The sequence below is a fragment of the Lepidochelys olivacea genome (assembly GCF_965140295.1).
Source record: "Lepidochelys olivacea isolate rLepOli2 genome assembly, chromosome: 2".
Taxonomy (NCBI): Eukaryota; Metazoa; Chordata; order Testudines; family Cheloniidae; genus Lepidochelys; species Lepidochelys olivacea.
Genome location: NC_140412.1, coordinates 41,807,683 through 41,831,795, shown reverse-complemented (window position 1 = coordinate 41,831,795; position 24,113 = coordinate 41,807,683). Strand labels below are relative to the sequence as shown.

At 40.1% G+C, this 24,113-nt stretch overlaps 1 protein-coding gene across 1 annotated transcript in view; it reads left to right on the top strand.

Annotated features, from left to right (window-relative positions):
• Positions 1-730: 730 nt before the first annotated feature.
• Positions 731-24,113, top strand: part of LAPTM4B (lysosomal protein transmembrane 4 beta) — a 125,970-nt gene continuing 102,587 nt past the window's right edge. Inside the window, exon 1 of the mRNA XM_084620090.1 lies at positions 731-954. Within this exon, the coding sequence (XP_084476216.1) occupies positions 853-954 (102 nt within the window). The 5' untranslated portion in view covers positions 731-852. The remainder of the gene's footprint in view (positions 955-24,113) is intronic.

The following is a 24,113-nucleotide window of genomic DNA, read 5'->3' as shown; positions in this document are numbered from 1 at the left end:
CCCAACCCCCACTGTTCCTCAGACATTCTTGTCAACTGCTGGAAATGGCCTACCTTAATTATCACTACAAAAGGTCCCCCTCCCCCCCGCTCTCCTACTGGTAATAGCTCATCTTAAGTGATCACTCTTGTTACAGTGTGTATGGTAACACCCATTGTTTCATGTTCTCTGTGCATATAAAATCTCCCCACTGTATTTTCCACTGAATGCATCCCATGAAGTGAGCTGTAGCTCACGAAAGCTTATGCTCAAATAAATTGGTTCGTCTCTAAGGTGCCCCAAGTCCTCCTTTTCTTTCTGCGGATACAGACTAACACGGCTGCTACTCTGAAACGTTACAAAAGCGGTTTTTTACAATCTGGATGTAGTGCTAACGGCTACAGCTAGCACATTTCTACATGTAGCAATTTCACATACACTACAGTGCAAGAAACCGCTAGCGGTAGGCATTCGCTACATCAGGCCGCAGTTTACTGCAACAGCAGTTTCCTACACGCTGTGCGTATCGATAAGTAGCGGCGGCACATTCCTACACGGAGCAATAGCGGTCACTGCACCGGCACGTGCCGTGCCCGCTTGATCCACGTGGGAAACGCCCCCCGCCCCACCCCCGCCTGGGGCGCGCGCGCGCGCGCGCGCGGCCCGATGGGTCTCTGCCTCTCTCCCAGGGCTCGAGATTTGGTGACGTCATGGAACTGGGGGCGGGAGGCCCAGCTGATGGCGCGCGCGCTGCCCACGTGGGGTCCCTCCCTCCCGCGCTCGCCGTTCAGCCGCCGCAGTGCTCGCGCTGCGCCCCGGCCCCACAGAAGCCCCAGCGGGAAGCGGAGCTGAGCGCAGGGCGGCCGCGAGGCGATGAGGACGATGAGCTCCCCGTGGGCTCGGTTCTACTCCAACAGCTGCTGCCTGTGCTGCCATGTGCGCACCGGGACCATCGTCCTCGGCGTCTGGTACCTGGTGAGCGAAGCCGGCCGGCGGGGAGCGGCCACGTAGAGCCCCCCGGGGGCTGGCGTGGGGGTGGGTGCCCGCCGGCGGGAGCGGCCCCGTCCCCCTGCTGAGGGTCGGGCTGGCCTGGCGTGGGCGTCTTGGGAATGGGCCCCGGGCGCTTGCTCTCTTGGGGGGTGCAGGAGACGCTCCGAGGAGAAACGGGGCGCGGGGGGTGTGGAGAGGAGGAAGAGGGAGGGACGACAGGAGACCCCTGTGAAAATGCGCTTCCTCCCCCTGGGTTTGTCCCAAGAGTCCGCGGTGTTAGAAGTCGAACAGCTAAAGCTGGACTTGGGCCCTTGTCCTCTATGGCGCATGTGAAAGGGGCCATCACTTGGGTTTGGGAGGGGGGCATGGTTGCAAGTTAGACCCTGCCAGTTCTGGGCCCCAGCACCTCAAATTCCAGAACCTGGCAGGATCCAGATCCCAATGTTTGAGTCGCTGGAGACGCTGAATAGGTTCTCTGTTTAGCCAGGGAATTTTCAGAGTAAGGGACAAAAATTAGCTGATCCAGGGGCCAGATAGAGGTTTTTGCAGTGCTGTTGTGGCAGGATGCATCAGGGCGTGGGGGATTTGGTGCAAAACAAGCAGCTCGATTTGCTAGGAGCTCTGTTTAAACAGTAGAATTTGGGGGGACTGGGGCCAAAAATTGTCAGGGCCCAGATTTTTTCTTTTTGTCATGCTGGGGTTTTCACCAGTGTTCAATGGGAGTACCTATGGAAAAGCTAGGCAGTGTGGTCATTGTGGTGGCTTGGAAAAGGGTGTTCACGAAGTCCCTCAATGTCTCAAACTTATTGGCTTTCCTTTGGTCTGAGACTTCTTGGAGGGTGGCAAGTCAAAGCCCCTTTTTACGCTTTGAATAGACAATGTGCATTTGGGCCTGATTCTCTTCTCAGTTACACTGGTGTAAAGCAGGAGTAACTCCATTGAAGCCAATGGGTTCTGATGGTGTAGGTGAGAGAGGAAGTGAGCTCAAAGATTTCAGTGCATGCTAATACAACAACGCATGATGCTGTCTAGCGGAAATATAAGTAAAATAAATAAATGTCATTTTCATGTAAAAATAACTCCTGAAATTGTGCCTACTACCAACAACCTTTTGCTTTGGACAGCATAACACACAAGTTTCCAGAAAAACACTGTCCAAAGGGAAAACCTAACTGCTGTTCCCCTGTGAGGCAGTCAGTATTTGTATAAAATAATTTCCATTATATTGAAATGGAAGGTGATTCCATTGACTATCAAAATAAACTGTTATAGTGTCATAATTTGCTAACCATTAATGGCTTGACAGAGGGCTAGATGGGGATAACCGATCATTTAAAATTTACAAATTCTTCATTGTGTGGGTTTCCTCTCCCCCATCCTTTCATTTGTTGTTTGTTTCTTAGATTTTAAACTCTAGTTTGGGCTAGGGATTGTGTGTCTTTCTGGGTTACATCTTGCTACTGATTTTTAAGCAGTGACTTCAATGAGGAGGTCTGCTTCAAAATGTCCAGAAAGGACCTTGTTCATTGTGAGCACTGCTGTAACACAAATAATAAGAATCCCTAATCTCCTACGTCAGTCCATATTTATTTCCAGTGCTTTCATACTTTACCTTTTATAATTATTCTGCATCTTTGATTGTTGCTGGTAGCTGGTGTGGAATACTGATTTCAGCTGCTAATGCTGCTTTTCAGGAGAGTGGCTATTTCTGGAGGTAAAGCCTCTAAAGGGTTGTATTATTAGCAACATAATCCTTATAAAATACAGTAATTCCCTCCAGGCTGCCACAATCTGTAAATCTGCAAGCAGTTTCCTTCCTCGACAGACCATAATGAACTCAGAGAATAGCATTTAGATGCTCCATAAGTTAGAAAATAAACAAAGTTCAGGACATGAAAAAATGTGCACTTTTAAATGTTGCATATTAAATTGGCGTTTAAGTGGTTCCCTGTTTTAATTTGAGGCTGGAGTGAGTGGTCACATAGCACTAAACTAATGACTAGAGTAACATTAAACCAAAAGTAGCCCTGCTTTGCAATGAAATTATGATAGTTAAAAAACCCTACACTTGCACATTTTTAAATAAATTTCCAAAACCAACGTTGAATGTAGGGGTGGCAAATGGTAAATTACAACGTTAGCCAAATCAAGGTTTATTTTATTGATGGTATATATTAAACATATAATGGTGTTAGGCTGGAAATCTTTCTGACATCCATGGTTAGTGTTCACATGAGGGATGTGGAAGGTTTTTATAGTCATTAGTATTGCAGTTCTTCATTTGCCAAATAATTGAGTACTTGGACTTTTTGTATGTTTGATAAATAAATTAAAAAAATACATGAGTGTTGTATTCTGGAAAAGGTTCTTCATCCCTACTGCTTTTATAGGAAATTAGTGAGGCAAACTGCACTAGAGGCATGAATCCACCACTTTCTGACTATCATGTCTCCACTCCTTGGGTAGCAATGCAGGGAAATCAGCTATGCAGAGGTCAGTGCTGACATTGCAGGATTTGCAAACGTGTCGTTATAATAAAGAAATCTTGTTCATTGCTTCAGACTGTGCAGATATTTCATGCCATGTTTAGTCTTCTCCAGCTCTTAATACAAGAGACCAGAGTCTGAATGTGATTCCAAGGCTATCCATTGTTTTTTTGATAAATGGTATTGCAGATTAGACCCAGGCTTATTTACTAACCCCTGAAATTTCCTTTGGAAAAAAGTGGAAATTGCAAGGCTGTAGTTGATGTAGGGCATCTTGTTAAATAAATTCATCAGAGTAATTAGAAGGCTAAGTTGACATTGATCTGTTAGAAGTTATATAAAAGGGTCCGCATCCTATAACTCACACGTTACACTGCTGAGTAAATTATGCATTGATTTAGCTATTTATTGCTTTTACTTTAACTTAATATAGTTAAATGAAATCATTTGCAGGCATGTACCATGATATCTGGGATATTTATAGTGCTGAAGGAGAGTTCCTTTTTCATTGTGGTTATGTGTTTTAATTTCATGTCATAAAAGCTTTTGAGCAGGTCTTCCAGGAGGTATGGCTTTATTAACTCAGTCTGTCTTCAGTGTGCAGGGTTGGGTGAAGCCTCTCTATCTATCTTAGCTCAAGAAAAGCTAGGTGAAAGACATTTTGGCTTTCAAATAATTTTTTAAAAGAACATTTTAGGTAAGAAATGGGAACTAAATGCAACAGTTAAACCTACATCTGAATAAATATATACTTGTCAGTATTTCTTACACATTGTCTCAATTAAAATATCTCCATACTATTGCCGTCATTCAGCAAAGCACTTAAGCATATGCTTAAGTCCATCCCCATTCAGAAAAGCATTTAAATACATTTCTAATTTTAAGCATGTGCTCAAGTCCCATTGACTTCAATTAGTTATAGGCCTGTGCTTAAAGTTAGACAGGTACTCGAGTGGTTTGCTGAATCACAGCCTGTATTATCTAATCTTCTCAGTGAGTAAAACTTGTTTGGCAACTCTTTTCAGCAACAACTTTAGTTTTAATTTTATATTTTCTTGAAATCTAGTTAGGGAAAATGTAGTTTCAAATTAACTAATTCTTCTTAAAACTCACTAAATCATCATTTGTATGCTGTTAAAATGTTTCTTTTCTTTTTTGTCTATAAAACATTCCTTGTATTATATCTCTCTTTAGTTTCTTCTCCACTCTTTGCACAAGTATCCTTCAACATGAATTTTTGAGTTATTCAAACTGATAATTAAATCATGACACTCATGGAGGGCAGATTGCCCATACACATACATACATGCCATATGGTTGTAGATCATTTTAAATTAAAGTTGGAAGGCTGTAAATGTAATAGAAATTCTTGATGAATGTGGATAAGAGTTCAGGAAGAAATTTACAACTAGCAAATATACAGAGACAAAGTATTAAATAAATCAGGGCTGTATTTCTTAAGTAATCCGCTAACCTGGTTGAAAAGACACAGGTATGCACGCTCATGTATGAAAAGCTTTTTGTATTTCAGGATATCAACTGAAACTTTGTAATGGTTAGAATGGTGGGTATATTTATAAATAGATGATGGTAGGTTTTATCTGCTTGATTTTGAGACAGTTGTATTATTCATGAATAGCAAAGTCACATGTGAATTAGGTAGGTTATCTCAAACACCAAAAAATGTTATTTCCCACATCACTGTGCACTCTGCAGGATAATATTTTATGGAAAATGGCTGTGGAAATATTTCAGAGAGCTGTAAAAATGTTTTTGCTGTCACTGTTTTTAATATCCCTGACCTGTAAAGGCAGGCTGCCTTAATATCCTGAGTGCAATTGTACAGATCTCTGAGGGAGAGAGAGAGAGAAATAACTAATACACTTTGAAAAGCTCTTAAAATAACACTTTTGATTCATGGAGTATCATGAGCCTTGAGCTGGGATAATTTCAGCCTCCAAAATTTCACATTTGGGAAGGTGATGGACAGAAGGATACGTTTCTGTGGTACATTTTCTTTGGCTGCTTGAAGCTGCTTAGCAGTTTGGGATACTGGAAGCACCACGGGCAGAGAGTTTAGTGAGCAGAGTGCAGGTGATGTAATTAAAGTGGCATGATCAGAGCATTTTGTTACATAGATATTGCTAGAGCCTCTGGCATTCTTTTTAATAATTTTTCATTTTATTTTTGGGTCATTATTTTGTTTAATCCATTAAAATGTTTTATTTCTTTTTATTACATTTAAATTAATAAAATATACCAGATGACTGTATATAAATGGAAACAGTGTATAAATCCAGCTTATCTATGCTACATCATTTTATTAAGTATAATGTATTATTCCACGCATTGAGTTGTTTAACAACCCCCACCACAATTACCCACCCAGACAGCTACTTAGGTTTCCCCCCTTGAAATGTACCTAGTTCTGCAGCCCCCAGATAATCCCTACTTCTCCATCCCACTCATGGAACACCATGGATCTTCCCAACCCTTACTGCTTCCTTTTGTAGGCCCCACCCCACACCCTTCTCTGTTTCCCCAGGAACCCCTTACTGGGCACTCTTACCTCCCTTAAGTTGCCCCCTCCCTCACTGAGCCCAAGCCCCCCCATTAGACCCAGGGACCCCTTCCCTATCCCCTTTCCTTGGCAGGGTGGGAGTCCCTGGTGGGGGGGGGGGGAGCTTTGCAGCATGAGACCACTTCACAGTGGCAGCTTCTGTCCTACAGGGCTGGGCCCCGCTCTGGGTGTAGCTACCTGTCACGTGAGGTTGCAGTGCCATTCAGAAGTGGCCTGGCCACCCCCTTCATCATGACTGGAGAGGGGAGGGCAGGCCAAATGTGAGTGGTTCTGCAAATCTGTGAGCCTGCAGTGAAGAGGCAGGCCCAGCCCCGCTGGACAGGAGCTGCTGCTGCTGGGAGAGTTTTTCATTTTATGTAGTTTGTTCTTTTTCATATTATTTTGTGTTACTTCGCATTTGTGAAATACAGAGGATATTACTGTCACATGTGGGAAGGGGCAGTGTCTGTGCACACTCCCAACATGCACGCAATGTAGCACAGAATACTTAACATAGTTTCATATAATAGGATTAGCAATGAAACATATATGTAACGTTGCCTTCTCAAATTAGAATATGATGGATCAGAGAACTATTATTTGAGTTACTGTCATGGACCAGAGTCCCATTGTGCTTAGTACTATACAAACCCAGAACAAAAAGACAGTCCTTCTATGTTTCTACAGCTGTGTCTCAATTTCCTTCTGGTAAAACAATATGCTGTATAGGTAGAAACTAGGTACTTTAATGTAAAAGGTAACTTGCAGGGAGTGGAGTGGTTAAATATAGTGGGATGAATATCAAAAAAACTTCCTGAGAGCACGGTGTATTAGGCTGATGTTGAATAGATTCTATTTGATTAATAATTCTGAGTACATGTTATTTCCAGTACTGAATCATGTGCTAAGAGGGGGAAAGACTTGTGGGAGGAGTTGGGGTGTTCAGTGCAAACATTATCTTTTGTAATTAAGTGAGGATGATTGTTTGGCTATCTGAGCAGAGGGGAAGGGAGTAATGGCTATTCATAGTGTCAGCAACCAGTTCAATTCAGACGTTTGTTTTAGTTTTTTTGCATTACATGGTGGCTTTAAATTTCTCCTGTAATATCAGACATGAAATATGAGGTCAAATATAATCTTCAGTCAACATTTATCATGTGTGCAAACTAGCTGCAAGTATGATAAATTAAAAATGAAATGGGGACTATGAGAAAATGACTTCTGGGTAATTATTCCTAATTAAATTGTTATAACCATGAGCTGTCTGAAACTGCATTGGGACTGAAACCAATAGATTTCTATTTTGAAATTATCATAGCATTTTAAAAAGTTAAGAAATTATGCTTGTACGAGTCCTAGTTGTCCAGTTAATGTTGATTAATCAGTAATAATATCCTCTCTTTGCAAAGCTCCGTAACAGCAATTATTAATGCAAGCTATCAGTAATCTGACTGTTCCTTGTTTGTTTTTTTAAATAACTAAAACAGAGTCAGATGTACTGCCATTCTCTCTGAAGGATTTTCCATTACCTAGATGCATAGTGAGGGATGTTTATGTAAGCACGAAGGACTTGATCCTGCACCATTCAAGACAGTGAGAATTTTTCCATTGCGTCGAATTGGAACAGGATCAAGCCACAAGACAAAAATATTAAGCATGTGTTTAATTTTAAATTCAGTGGAGTTAAGTGTGTGCTTATGTGTTTTAGGTCTTGATTTAAAAAAAAAAGTCTATACTGAAACATAGATTCTAAAGGGATAAGAGACATGTGTTTCCCTCCCCCACCCCACCTTTTTGCTATCCTGTATATGCCATGCCCCTCTATGTAGCTATAACACTAATGAATTCTCATTCCTGGTCTCCTTTTGACCCCACCCCAAAGCTTTCTTTAATGTGGTTGCTTCACTGTGTTGAAGGGAGCTGTCCAACAATTCAGCATCAGCCTTTTCTTTTTCCTGCAGGTGTGGCGCTTGCCATAGGTCTGTTCCATTTTTGAACAGGGGTTCTAAGAGGAAAATGTAAAAGGAGAATATAATTTTTTTAAAAAATCTATAGTATTTTGTGAAAAGCTAGCTATTAAGTAGCACAACTACCACAGTGAGGGACATGGCATAAGAACATAGAACAAATCTCTGAGTTTGTAGCTTTGCATACTTGTACTTGAATCTGTTATTTGGGAGAGAGACTTGTTAAGATTGAAAATTCATATTTTGATTCTTGATTTTATTGCAGTATATCACTAGTAGGAAGCTTGAGGCAGTTCAGTCTAGTTCAGCATCAATTTTTTTCATAGCAAAGCACAATGCTAATGGTCTGAATTTTAATGGCACTAATATTTTTGTAGTTGGAAGGCAAAACAAGGTACTTCTCACGACGGCCACATTGTCCCATTGATTTTTAAGCGGAGCACTCCCCATTGAAGTCAATGGGAGCACTCCCCATTGAAGTCAATGGGAGCACTCCCCATTGAAGTCAATGGGAGCACTCCCCATTGAAGTCAATGGGATAGAAATCAAAGCCGGGACAGACGCAAAATATTTTCTTTGGGAGTGTATCATGTCACTTTCATTCTCTCTCCATTTTTCAAGTCCAATAGAAAAATAGCATGAGTGATCCTGCACTTAAATATCTATTTAAAGAGTACTGTTGTCCTCATAGCTTAAGAATTTGATTGTATTTAAATCATAACAATATTACAGCAAGGAGTTCAGATAGATATGATCAATATTGAAGCTATATCCTGCGCTGGAGAACCTTCCAAGCAGCTATGGCCTGATCCTGCAGGTCTTGCGTGGCAAATTTTTACTTATGAGTAGTCCTGTTAACTTTAATGGAACTACTCACACTGGTGAAGGTTTGCAGGATGAAAGAGACTTTTGTGAAAAACAGATAGGAGATTCCAAAATGAAAATGTCAATAGAATTAGTTTTTCTTAAATACAAATAAATAAATATATTTAAAACTTGTAAAATGGGGGGCTATGCTTTATATAAGCAACGACCACAATAAAGTCAGTTGTGCTGTATTAGAAAATGGGGAATAACAGCACCCAGTGCTAGTTCATGAGAGTTCCAGGTGCATAGTGAATGCAGTATGGGGGTGGGGGTGGGGTTAATGTGTTTGTTACAAACCACAAGATTTCCATATTTTATATCTAGAAAATGGATTCTAGGCTGGCCCTCCAGCTTCTCTCAGTTTTTATAAGCTTCTTTTGATAACTATTGTGTGATGATAAAGGGCTGGATTCCTGCCTTCTGTAATCAGATCCATGGGAGGGAGCCTCAGTAAGGGTTGCCCATGGAGTTTCCCCTCATACTGTGGTGTTGGGGTTTCTTTGCCCTTGCTGAATGAGCTGTCTGTCTGGCCCTCTGAGATTTGCAGGACACAAAGGCAGTCCCTGTGGATGCTCTGCCAGCTGTGAAGATCCAGTATTTCTTCCCACTTCTTGGCAGTATGATGCCAAGAGAGCCTCACTGTTAGGTCCACACACACCCACACACCCCGGTCACAGCTGCCTCCAACAACTCCCCTAAGGTGGTCTCTTCACCCCAGAGGGAGCCTGTGGATAAGCTAAGAGAGCCTGGGGCTATATTACTTTTCTCTGAGGAAAGTTCACAGGACTAGAAGCAGTTTGGGCTCACCAAGTGGCTGGCTCTCCCTAGTGTATGGTAGCCCAAAACCCAAGGTGAGCCCTCTGCATGATCTTGGGAAGAGTGGAATGGAGCCATAGAGGTGGATAATTCCCCATTCAGCGTGTGATGTGCTCCACAGGCAGATCCATGGGTCATGATTTGGCCTGATGGTATTTGTCTTTCATCCTAATTGTAATTGTGATAGTCACAATGACTAAATATTTGTCTTTAAAATTCTGTGTACATTTAAGCAACTTTATAATAATCTCTCCTGCTAAGAACATAATTTACAAAATGAACACTAGATTCTTCAGAAAACTGGAAAATCCACAAAGGCCCTCAATCCATGGGGTTTGCTTGTTTTCTGTGAATGCTGAGTTCCGTTTTCCTGATGTATGTTTTTTTGAAAAAGAGAATTAAATGAGTACACCTAGGCCTACCTATTAGCACTGTAGAGAAATAGTTTAAAATACAATAATTCATTACTTGCTTCATGAATTGCCCTCCAGTAGAAAGACTTAAGAAAACCACAGGGACACCAGGGCTGAGACTTTGTCACTTAGGGTCAGATTCTGCTTCTCTTAACTCAAGCTGGATAGTACCTAATCAAGGCAACTACCCACAAAATGAGGTTCAACTCTACAAGAATTGAGGCTATACAGTCAATGACATTGCTTGCCAGGGAGATACTGGTTACTGAGTCAGAGGTGACAGGAGCAGGCCCTGACAGTCTGAGAATAATCATAGTGAAGTAGGTTGAACGTATGCAAGGACAGTTTAAAAACGTCCCCAGGCATTCTTTCGTACAATTTCCCCAAACATGTTTTCAATTTTTAGAGCAAATAGCCAGGTTAGCACATGTGCTGTGCTAAATTTGAACATAGGAGCTGTCATAGTGGAAATTGATTTTGTTAATCCTAACCAGCTCTCACTATTAAAAAAAATATATATATTTTTAAATGTTGGTGATGACTCTACAACCTCTTAAGGAAATGGGGGACTGAAAGTTAGCCTGTAACACACTGCAAGGATTTCAGTGTTGTTTTTCAGCTCTGACCCTCTCATCTACTCATGTGCAAACATCTCCAAAATGTCAAGCCATGATTTTTTTCAACTCTGTATGGGTCATCAAAAAGGATTACTGATGTAACAAAGCTCCAGGTTACCTTTTAATAAGCATGGTGAGACACAGACTTTTATATAATTGTTGATTTTTAAACTTCTACCAATGAATAATCTTAAAAGTTTCCATTTTCAAAAAGAGGCCTTTTAAATCTGTAGTAAAGCCATTGGGATTATTTTGAATAGTTTGATCCTTTTTATGAGAAAACAGATGGTTGATTATGAGAGTGACAAAGTTTACACATACTTGTGAGGGAGACAAAGATGGGTTTAGAGTATAACATTTGTTTTACATAAAAATGTAAGATCTTGTATAATAATCTTGACCTCACTTATAGCAAGGAGTCAATGTATTATATTAATCAAGTGAAGTATGTTTAGAGGTTCTGATTAAAGGTTGCTGTTGATCTGCATTTGATGGTGAACCAGAGATTAACACATTAAGCTTTGTAAATTTGCCATTGGCGATACTGACATCGGGCAAAACACAGTTGGTGTCTCATCCTGACGTATGGAGTTTGTGAAATACCAAAAGAGTGTAGTTTACAGTATTTCTTTCTGTTCCTCATTTTGTTGCCTGAGCCATATTATGACTGCAAAGATCCTGGAAGTTTAAATTAGACTCTTTAATTATTTCTCCAGGTCACGCATGTGTTCTAAGTTTGGCCTGGCAAGGCTTGTAATTGGCCTGGCTACTGGCAAAGCGAGAACTCTTTCTGGTAAGTGGGTGAGTGCTGGCAAGTATCTGGGGTTGGATTCACTGCTGCACCCTGAGCTTCAATGCTTGAAAGCTCCCATTTAACCTGGAAGCCAGGAGTAGGGGGATAGAGGTCAGAGCCAAGCTCCTTCTCACTCACAGCAATAGAAGGAGGGTGCTCCAATTTGATCAGACATTTAGGAACCCTGGCAGGGTCCAGAGGCAGTGCTTTGCTGGCAGGTGAACAGTGTCCCCCTTCCCAGCAAGTTGTGGGGAAGAACACGTGGGGCTTCTAACTAGTGCACTGCTCTGGTTCCTGCCATCGGGGTCCTATTTTTTTTATGGCTACAGCGGGGTTAGTCCTCTAGCTAAAAGAGAGCTTTTGGTAACGTTTTCAAGCCTGAGAGCTCTCTTCCATTTTGCTTCTGGTTTTTATTGAACAAGTTCTTGTTTTATTAGGAGATACTTTCAACCATTTTTAAATACTCAGGACACAAGTTTTCAGTTGAAATTTGGCTCTGCAGAAATTTTTATTTTTGCAAAGTTGCGTGTTTCAGCTCCAAGGTAATTGCAGCTGGCCTAGGGTCTGTCAGATTAATGTGGGTTTGTCATTTACCAAGTTAAGGATTATCAGGTTCAGCTACTATACCATACAGTCTGCTGTGCTCAGTTTCCTTATATAGTTCATTTAGTACAGCGGGTTGCCCAATGATGCTAGGATAGGCTTCTTTCCTACCAATAGTGGTACCACTGGCATGTCACAGGGCTTTCATAGGGATTGCATATCTTTTTTGATTGTATAAAATAATTGATGCATATTCTTGGATTAATAAGGTTTACATGGTTTAATGTCAAACTTTGTGTGCGTGTGTCTCACTGGAGTAATAATGCATAGTGTAAATAAGAAAAAAGCCAAGGTAGGGAATTAAATTTTGGTGCAAAAAGCCATAGCTCAGACTTTCTCAGACAGAAAATTTAGCTGTCCCATCCACCACCCTGATTTCTGATGCATGCATTACTTTAAACACATGTTCTTGGGATTCCGATAGATGTAAGAGGAAAAAACAACTTTTTCTAAAGACTTCAAATAATATAAAAATGATCAGAATGAAATTGTTGAATAAACCAGAAGTCCTAGGAATGGAAAACCCAAGGACTGGTGGTAGAATACCACACTTTTCTTTTCCCTGATGCCAGTTTGAGTCAAGCCCAGACAACCAGTGATCTTTCAGTGGCCTTCTGTGAAATTAGTTGATGATCTTCAAACAGCTACTATGTGTCCACATCACAAACCCCGTAATCACATATTATGCTAGTTGGCACTGTTTGTCCTCGGTCATAGCAGAGAGGCTAAGGACTGAATTACACGTACATGATAGTGTGATGGATGGTTTAGAAATGCTGATGGATTTGATATATGGACAACTACTCACTCTTGCCAAAGAAGACGGGAGAGATTCCAGAGGACTGGAAAAGGGCAAATATAGTGCCCATCTATAAAAAGGGAAATAAAGACAACCTGCGGAATTACAGACCAGTCAGTTTAACTTCAGTACTTGGAGAGATAATGGAGCAAATAATTAAGCAATTGATCTGCAAATACCTAGAAGATAAGAAAGTGATAAGTAAGAGTCAGCATGGATTTGTCAAGGAACAAATCACATCAAAGCAACCTAATAGCTTTCTTTAACAGGGCAACAAGCCTTGTGGATAGCAGGGAAGCGGTAGATTTGGTATATCTTGACTTTAGTAAGGTTTTTGATATTTTCTCGCATGATCTGCTTATAAACAAACTTGGGAAATATAGTAGCTCCATCTAGGTTGTAAGGTGGGTACATAACTGGTTGGAAAACTGTTCCCAAAGAGTAGGTATCAGTGATTCACAATCAAGCTGGAAGGGCATATTGAGTGGGGTCCAGCAGGGATTAGTTCTGGGTCCGGTTCTGTTCAATATCTTCATCAATGATTTAGATAATGGCACAGAGAGTACACTTAAAAAGTTTGCAGATGATACCAAGCTGGGAGGGATTGCAAGTGCTTTGGCAGGTAAGATTAAAATTCAAAGTGATCTGGGCAAACTGGAGAAATGGCCTGAAGAAAATAGGATGAAATTCAGTAAGGACAAATGCAAAGTACTCCTTTTAGGCAGGAACAGACAGTTGCACACACATAAAATGGGAAATGACTGCCTAGGAAGAGTACTGCAGAAAGGGATCTTGGGGTCATAGCAGATCACAAGCTAAATATGAATAGTTAACTCATGTAACACTGTTGTGGGGGGAAAAAAAGCAGGAAACATCATTCTGGGATGTATTAGCAGGAGCATTGTAAGCAAAACACGAGAAGTAATTCTTCTGCTCTATTCCATACTGATTAGGCCTCAGCTGGAGTATTGTGTCCAATTCTGGGCACTGCATTTCAGGAAAGATATGGAAAATTGAAGAAAGTCCAGAGGAGAGCAACAAAAATGCTAAAGGTCTAGAAGACATGACTTATGGGGGAAGATTGGAAAAAAAAAATGGGTTTAGGCTGGAGAAGAAAAGACTGAGGGGGGACATAACAGTTTTCAAGTACGTAAAACATTGTTACAAGGAAGAGGGTGAAAAAATATTCTCCTTAACCTCTGAGGATAGGACAAGAAGCAATGGGCTTAAATTGCAGCAAGGGCGGTTTAGGTTGGACATTAGGAAAAAACTTCTTAACTGCCAGGGTGGTTAAGCACTGGAATAAATTGCCCAGGGAAGTTGTGGAATCTCCATCATGGGAGATTTTTAAGAGCAGGTTAGGCAAACACCTGTCAGGGATGGTCTAGGTAATTTTTAGTCATGTCATCTAGTCCAGTCCCCTGAACACATGGCGTCTCAAGGTCCCTTCCGGTCGTATGATTCTGTGATCACCAGTCACTCCAGAACAGAGTTGGGGAAGGGCACCGCAGTAATAACACACTTCCACTAACTGTGTTGTACATGTTCTGTGGACAACTTAAGAGCCTTTGTTACAAGTTTTGCAACTTTTCCTGAAATGAACTTGGTCTCTGTTCATCCCTGTTTGGTCTAACTCATTTGTTCGCATCACAAAAACACCACAGTTGGCAGCCTTTGCTGAAAAGAGGTGTCAGGATTGAAATAGAATAGGTGTTGGAGGACAGGAGTGTGTTTGCTGAACAGTATGTTGAAGTCTGCAAAGCACTTTCAGGTCTTGGTATGAATGAGGGAACAGATTTTAAATTCTGTATACCTTATAACTGAATTTTGCCATTAATCTTTTCCCTGTAATTTTATTTCTATTGCAAAGCAATCTCTGTTTCCAGTAGCTTTGAACAAAAGAAAGTGTCATAAAGTGCCTTCCTTATGTTGTGAAGTGTGTTCAGATTAGTGGGAAGCCTAGTTTTCTTTGAATGCTTTTGCATCTTTTATTGTCTGTCTCAAATGGATCAGGTTTTTTTATCACATAAGGTTATACCCTACCCTCAGTCTGTTTGTCTCTCATTAACATCTTTCTACTGAAAGACTGAGGGTAAAAATTCACCTTACATGTTTTTATCATGATTATTTAAGAATCACTTGTAGGATTCATCAATCCATTTTTGGAAGCTGAGAACTGCAATGGGAGAATCAAACCATTCATCATTCTCCACTTAAACAACTAACCCATGTTGAATGTGGATTTAATAGATATCAGTTCTCTATATAGCTGGCTTCTCTGTCTAACTTTATGAAGTCTCTTTGATTAGATATCTTTTTAAACAGGAATTCTAGCTTGTCAGAACAATATTCTAATGTGAACACACACTACATAATAGAATGGATTATATTTCTCAGATCCCAGTCAACTGTATAGATTCTCGGTAGCAGCCATCCATCAGTGGTAATTTTCAGGTCCCTGGCAAAGTACAGGTACAGCTCTTCCCAAGTACAGTTTAAAAAAAAAAAAAGTAACACAGAACCCATTAATACATTTACATATGAATATTCTATTTATCAAACTGTAAAGGATTAACAGTATGCTTGGATAGCTCAGTGGTTTGAGCATTGGCCTGCTAAACCCAGAGTTGTGAGTTCAATCCTTGAGGCGGCCATTTAGGGATCTGGGGCAAAAATTGGGGATTGGTCCTGCTTTAAGCAGGGGGTTGGACTAGATGACCTCCTGAGGTCCCTTCCAACCCTGACCTTCTATGATTCTATGACCAAGCTAGTGCATGTGTGTATATCCCAACTGGGAATTACACCCACCCAGCTGCAGTGTACTCGTACCCGGAATGTCCTTCCTAAGATTAATCAACTGTCATACTTATCAAATTAAACTGATATCCCAAGGGAGGCAGAAAGATACTTAGTGTGCACCTTGCACGTTGCATCCATCTAAACTTTCTTGTACAAATTCTGTAATTTCTGTTTTTCATTTGAGACAGGTCTGTTGTGGGTTGGACTTCAGGTCCTCCTAAAAGGCTGCCAACAGGCAACAGCAGAGTCCTTTGCAAAGAAGAGTGGTTGTAAATCATGCTAGATTTACAGTTTATCAGTTTATTCGGCATAGACTTAAAGTTCAATACTTAGTGTCATTATAATAATCAAAGTTGAGATGTATTTGAAGAATAACTAAAATATTTTCTGCACCTCTAATATGCCAGTTTGAATCTGCTGGACCATTTGCTGTCATCACACTGTTGACAAGTTGAAGTAACAATCTGGCAATTCTTAACAATTTGTCTTGAGCGACAAAAATTCCAGTTTCCAGTGTTTTCTCCAAATCCACTGTCCCATAAGAATGGCCACATCTGATCAGAGTAATGTTCTATCTAGTCCAATATGTTGTCTTAGACAGTGGCCAGAACCAGATGCTGTAAGCAACCCCATAGTGGAGAAGTATAGAATAACTTGTGTATGGGGAAAGTCTTGTCCAAACTCCGTTAGTTAAAGGTTGGCATATGGCCTCAAGCATGAGTGTTAATATGGCCTTTAAAAAATGCTATGTAATGTAACTAAATGTATAATTTATCCATGTATATAGCTAATCCTTTTTTGAATCCTACTAAGCCAGTGGCTTTCAAACTTTTTGAGCTAACCCCCTCCAACTCCTTTGTGTTACAATTTTTGGTTGTGTCTCCCCTGACCCAAACAAAAAGAGGGGAGTTGGGGTGGATGTGGCACTCTCTCGTTGAGCCCTACCATGTGGGGCTGAAGACAGAGCTTCCTGGCATCATTGCTTGTCCCCGTGACCATTCCTCAATGCCCCCTCTAGGGGGGCATGCCCCACAGTTTGAAAACCACTGTGCTAAGCCCTTGGCTTCAGTAGTATCTTGTGATGATGAGTTTGACAGGCTAACTGTGTCATGGAGGAAAAGGGTTTCCCTTTTAATCCATCTTTAAATTACTGCCTTTCTGTTTACCTTATTCTTTTTTGTGAGAGTGGATATGGGCTGGTTTAGATGAACAGTTAGTGCATGGCAAGCTGGGGTGTAAAGCTACAGCACATTTGTGTGCCATGTACTAACTGTTCATCTAGATGAGCCCTAAGTAAGAGGACCTGGTCTACCTTCTGTATATAGTTCATTAGTTTGTATATCACTACCATGTCTGCCTTGCTGTGTAGTCAGTCCTGAACAGCAGCTCCAGCTACTTTGGTCCAAAGAGGATATATGTTTTATTCAGCATGAACCAGATGGCCTGTATACAGAGAAAGAACAACAAGAAATATCTACTCTGACAGTCAGGTCAACATATGGGTTATATTGCAGCTGCTTTTCCCAGAACTTTCAACCGTTGAGTGACACATTCTCTGATATACCTATTATCTCTGAGCCGTCCACCTCCCATTAGTTCTGACAAACCTATTTTGATTGCATAAACCTCAGTGGAAAACATAGGAAAATCCTCTGAGTCCATCTTTCTCAGAGGGAGAGGTAATCTTGCTGGACCTGGTTTCTCTAATAGTAAAATGTCTTAGAAGCATAGTACTAGCTAGCTCTTCAATTCTCCTTCCTCCACCAAACTGAAACAAATTTGTTATTGTGGCTAATAATAATTACTTTGTAGGTCTATGGAAGGCTTCCACTCTCCCCTAACACCAAAGGTCAGGCCTTCTACCTCACTTTAGTCCTCTGATCACTTTCTGAAAATGTTAACCTCAACCCCCTCGAAAGCGAGACTGTTAGCCAGACCCTTTCTCTTCCTACTGTCTTATTCCCTGTTGTCTGGTGTGCTGACAAGCCCCCTTCTCCTTCACTAACTCAGTTGATAACATGGATGCATATTTCTCCCTGCCAAAGAAAAAAATCCCAGAGGAAGGGTTTGATGCTTCTTGACACTATCAGATAGTGCTTAATGACCTATCTTGTTCCCACCTCCTACTTAACTCTAGTCCATTGCTACTTTAGCCAGCTTCCCACCCCCAGGTTCTATGTCCTCTGATGACCCTTAAATTACTCTTCTTTGTTGCCATAGTTTCTGTGACGAGGGTCAGACAGTTGGTGAGCACCCCGCAACAATTAGGTTGGTTCAAGAACTAAAATGGCCTCTTGCTTTCACTTGAATCAGAATATGAAATTACTTCGTTCTCCTTTCCTCTTCTAGTGACAAAGAATGTACCTAAAATTCTACCTGTAAAGGATAAAGAACTTTAGGTCTCCTGACCCATTGTTAATTCCGTGAAGGAGCCAAAGAGTATATAAATCAAACTTGAAATTAAAAGCACGGTTCTGCTGAAGTGGTCAGGTGTCCTCTCAATGTACAAACTGTCCTCTTTCAAATTCTTATTAAAACCTTCTGTGCCAAAAGCTGCACAGAACGTGTGGGGTGGAAGGGTAGAGAGAGCGGGGACAGAATTAAGATAGTTCAGGTGATCTGTATGGTTGTGTTTTCTGACTTTCTCCAAGTGTCACAATAACTTTGAATATCAAGGTGTTATAAAATATGATTGGACTTTTTAATTAGTTTTTTTTTTTGGGGGGTTGTTTCTTTTTAGAAAGAACTAGAGTTCAAAAGTGTAGTTCAATCAGTTCTTAACTATTCTATAGATATTTTCCACCATAACATCTTAACTCAGTTTTTTTGTTTGCCTGAAAATGTCCTCAGCTTTATTAAAATGTTTATATATAGGGAAGCTCATTTCAACAATTACTATGGATAGATGCTAAATTAAGCCCTTTGGGTTATGTTAGCTGCTATTATGTATAAAATAATTTTGCTTCCTAATAATTTTACTTTTTAAAAAAAGTAATGTTCAGAACATGTAGCACAATGGTTTGTCTGACACAGAGAATTCAAATAGTATTTCACTATTAATCATTGCTCAGCCAGAACCATCTTCATTCATAAATATCTTCTTTCGTCTGGAAGATTAGTATTGTATGAGGCACAGCATTCTAAGATTTCCTGAACTCCAGGAGTGTCTTATGTAATTATGCCCTTTTATCGATGCTTTTTTAAAAAAAATACTTAAAAAAGATTCTATGTGGATTATAACGTGAAAGCTAAAATCAAGATTACTGTTACGTAGTTTTCTACCTGCCTCCTCCACCCAGATTAATGTAGTTTATTTTTTATATACTTAGGTGCTCATCACTGTAGTACCTGCATAACTCGCAACACCCTTCTGAGGCAAGGAAGAATCCCCATTTGGTAGGGAAGGTGAGGCAAGAGTATAAACCTCCAGTTTAATAAAACATTTTTAAGCAAGTGCTTAAGTGAATCTCTGGTGGCTTAAGTACATGCTCAAAATTAAGGATGTGCTTATGTGCTTTGCTGAATAGAGAGAGACTGCTGAATCAGGGCCTACGTCACTTGCTCCAGCTCATGGGGTGAGTCTGTGGTAGCGTCAGGAGTACAATACACTTTTCCTGATGCTTAGTGCTATGCCTTAATTTTCCATTATGCACAATCACAGGGCTGTGTCTTAGCTGTGTGCTGTGACACTTTTGTATTTTTATGCCTGATTTTGCAAGCAAGTAGATTTTAAGTGAGGTGAAACTTGGGGGGTACTCAAGACAAATCAGACCCCCAAAAGGCGTACAGTAGTCTAGAAATGTTGAGAGCCACTGGCTTAACATACTTTATATAACCTCATCAGAATCAGACATATTTTGTTTTGCATACAGAGATGGATACAGTTAACAGTCTTGGACTACAAATCATCCCCTTTTAATCTATTTCATGCTAATAGTGTGTGTCATGATCCTTTGCTTGTTTACTTAGGTGTTAATAGATGAAGTTTGTGCCTCTATTGGTATCTTTACTATTTCTTTCTGATCCCTGGAATTGATCCCATCTTCCACTGGAATTTTATCATCTCAATTAATATCTTATTTGATAAGGTTCATATATATTGAAACAACATAAAACTGTACATAGAATAGCGAGGGAACAAGAAAGGTGACACAAAATCCAAGGAGTCCTTTTTTTATATAGTCCTGGAGGTTCAGATATTTGAACAACTGGGGGTGTGTGGGTATTCATACCTTGTTCCTGAAGGCAGGGTGATTTTTTGCATGTCCTAAAACTTCCTGTTTACCCACTGTTGGAATAAAGTCTGACAGACAACTCAGCTAGTGGTGGGCAAATAACTGACTTTTCAGTTCACTGGCAGTTCTGGGAGGAAAAGAATTCGGTTTAGGTTGAGCCGAAAATTCTGAAGAAATTTGGCAAATCAAAAAAGTTGACAAAATATTTTGTTCAATGTGAAACAAAATGTTTTCTTTCATTTCTGAGCATTTTTAAAATAAAAAGCAAAGGCAAGGAAAGTAGATTCACAAAGCACCCAGAGCAGAAGGTAGCAGCTCCTTTATAACCTTAGCCCTGTGATTAGGGAATTCACCTGGGATGTGGGAGATCTGGGTTCAGTTCCTCCCTCTGCATGATACAGAGTAGGGATTTGAACTTGCATTTCCAATTTGAACTTGCAATAGAGCACTCTAACCTCTGGGCTAGGGGATGTTCTGGGGTGGATCTCAGTCTCTCCAGTTGAAGCGGTTCCACTTTGTGTAAAATAACTTGAATAGTTATTAGGCCAGAGACAGTGAGTGAAAATGACTTAATAGGTACCTCCGTCCTTTCCTCTGGCTGTTTTGTGAATGGTGCCTAAGTCCTGGTGTGAATCCAGTTTGGGAGGGGGAAAAAGTTTCGGCTGAAATTATTCAGTGAATTTTAGTCAAATTCCCAAAAAGCTCTAGGTCTGCTAAAACTGCATTTTTTGACAAACTATTTCTGCAAATAATTTCACCCACCTCTGAACTCAAGCTTTCTCGATTATAAGTCTTTCTGGAGCAATATCACTTTCTGGCTATTGACAGTACATTGTTAATCATTACTTTTACTCTTCAAACCTAAGTTGTGCATAGAATTTCTTTGGTTAGCATATCTGATAATGAGTTTCTGATCAAAGATAAGCAAATCTATATTTATATTAAAAAGAATTAACTATTGGTTTCTTTTTTTAATAATGCCAGAAAATGTCTGAATAAGAAAAGTAGCCAAACAATCTCACGTTTTTTTACATGCTGTGTGTTGGGCTGTATTTCAGCATTTTCACTTTGACTTCCTTGACTAACTTGTAGGCCACTGGCTATTGGCCATATCTGCTCCATTCTTCTATTGAAATATTTCTTCCTAAATCCGCCTGTCATTTATATAGTTTATCTAAGGCATAGATCACCCTTGAGGAGAGGGGGGGAAGCAGTTTTGTTTTTTCCTCCAGACTTTTGTAACAACTGCTATATCTTTATCACCCTCCAATTTAATCTCCTTGGGAAAAATACAACTACATATCAGATTTGAAAACAAGAATACAGTATGTACAGTAGGTTATTGTACACGTGGGTTCAAGCATAAAAATGGCACTGCAAGCATACAGGGCTCGTTACTTCTCTCCTTATGTGTAAGCAATTCCCATTAGCCATGTCAGTGGGACTTAGACATATAAGGGGAGAGACCCCCAAAGCATTTAACAGAAAGATGGAAGGACATTTTGTGTATTAGATCTAGTAATTTTATCTTAATGCTTAGAGTATACATTGAACAAAGATTTCCTCTCCTGAATTCCTTTATCAGTACATTTGTATTAAATGAGGGTTTGTGGGAACAATTGTAAGGGCTGGAACTGGAAGTGAACATAATCAATATTGGACATAAGTATTCCCATATTTAAAAGTGATTTATTTTACTATATGAATGTTTCAGTATTGACTAAACCTGGTGGAGGAGTGTGTATGAAGAGGGTTATTTAGCCATTATAATCCTAGACAATTATTTTAATATTCATGGCTTTCAGTGTTTAACTCATGGGCTGATCATTAGTTAGCTCTTTTGGTTTTGAGCTAGGGGTGCTCCGTTCCTATCAGGACTAAAGACATGTTTTAATGGTCTCCCCTCAGAGGCTGATGGAAACTAGTTTCCGATGATTGGGGAAGAATTCTATGCAGCCAACAGGCAATTATATCAGTGGTCTGGTATGTCATTGTCATAGTCTTTTTGTCCTCACCTGTTGATACAACGGTTCCTAAACACCGTTTTTCCCAGTGTAACTCTTCCTAGTCACCATGGGTCATGGATGAACTATGACAAATAGCTCATCAGTGAGAGAACTCCTATATCAAGTCTGATTGCAACAAAGAGTTTGTAAAATCAACATGCAGGGTCTGTGAGGAAGTGAAGAAAATTTTGGCTTATTTAACTTCCATCGTAGAAGCTCCATAAGCTTCCATTTTGCAGAATTGCATCAGTCATGCACAAACTGGTTAACCCTGATTCTTCTTATAGTTTATTTGTAATGCGTTGAGATCCTTATCAGATCCTTATTGTGCTCACAGATATATAACTATAAGTAGTCAAAACTCTTTTAATCAAACCTTTTTTGATGAAAAATGCCTTTTTGATGTAAACAAAACCTTTCCATTAACATTTTTGTTTTGTTTGAAAGTTTTCATATTTTCAATGAAATTTTTTTTGAAACAAGTGAAACTAAATTTTTCAGTTTGTTTTTAAATGAAAAATTTCATTTGTGGTTTTTGGGTTTTTTTTGGAAATTAAAAATGTTTAGTTTCATGCTAAAATTTTTGGTGGTTTTTTCCTCCCCTCTCTCCCGTGTTTACATTCCTTCCTTTTCTCAGGTTATAACCTCTTATTGAGATATTTTGTTTGGTTAGAACTCTCAGTGCTGCACTGGAAACAAGGGGGTGGAGAAGGAAACGAGGGAGAGAAAGTGGTGGGGGGAAAAAGCGTGGGGGAGATTATTTTAGAAAGGGGAAGAAAGGAGGTGAGAAGCAAACTTAACTTTAAATTGAAGAACAATTTTTCAGTTTTCAAAAAAACAAAATGAAATTTGTCAGTTGGAAACAAAATTTTTCATTTAATTCATTTTGAATTTTTTTCATTACAAAAGAAAAAAATCATGTCATTTTGATTTTTTTGGTGAAAATTTTGTTTTTCAAAAATGTTGTTAAATACTATATTGAAATACTGTTTTTTACTAGCTCTGCATACAACAAAATGATGCCCCTGCTCCCAAGAGCTAGTAACGGCACTGAATGTTTCTTGATCTGAGGAGTTCTCAAGTTTCTCTGCAGATAAGATCAGTTGGGTTTAGGCCAAGATGTCTGCTTCCATGGTAGCAGTATCATCTATGGAGGAGGAGGAGAAAACCAGCTTTCTCTGCTTGAATTTTAGATGGTGTCACTCCCTGAGACATGAGAGGAGCTGGACTTGGTTAGAGCTATGGCCTCTGCATTAGAATGTGTTTTTCTCTGGTTAGAGAAATCTAGCAGGAAGATGTTGAGGATGTTTTTAGAGTTGACTGTCCTCTCTTTGGAAGGCAAGTTGCTTGCTATAAGTGATTACTGGACCCCCCACGTAAGAAACCATATAGGAACTGACAAACTCTCCAGTTGTCTCTGTGTCTAAAATTTCCCATATTTAGGAAAGGTTATTGAGGAGGTTGTGGTGAGGTAGCTATAGTAATATCTGGATTCCTCAGATGGTTTCAGTCCTTCTCAGTTTGAGGTTTGGCCTTTTTATGTTAGGGGGATTGCACTAGTTAATAATCTCCTTCTGGCAATAGATGATGTCTGTTCTGATTCTTTTAGATCTGTCCTTTGATTCCGTTGACCATAGGTGTTGTGGACCTGCCTATGGAGCCCTGCATGGATTGAAGATCAATTCTTTTCTCTTTTTATGAGGAAATGCTGGGGAAATTGCTATCTTCCCCAAAGGCACTTTGTAACATTTCCATTCTTCGGCTCCTCCTCTTCTGCATGAGGAGAAACAAGTGGAAGAGATGGCAGAGATTATTTTAGTTCTCCGGTTGTGGGAGTGTGCCAGTTGTTCATTTTCCTGTATCACAACTCGGGTGTCACATCTGTTGGATCTCTAGCTGTATCTGGATGGCCAGCTAACAGCAGTGGTCAAGATTTTTTGGGGGGTGGGTTGTTTTTCCCCATCTGCACCTGGGTAAGTGGTTATAAGCTTTTTATTAAAGTTGTGGGTTCCCTACAGTTATCTATATGTCATTTCCTTGAGAGTAGATTGCTGTAATGTGGTCTACATAGGGCTACATCTATTCAGACCATTCAGCCTGTGCACAATACAGTTCCTAATGTTGCTTCACACCACTAACACAGTATATGTGCACTCAGATCAGCACTGCCTTCTGGTTGCTTG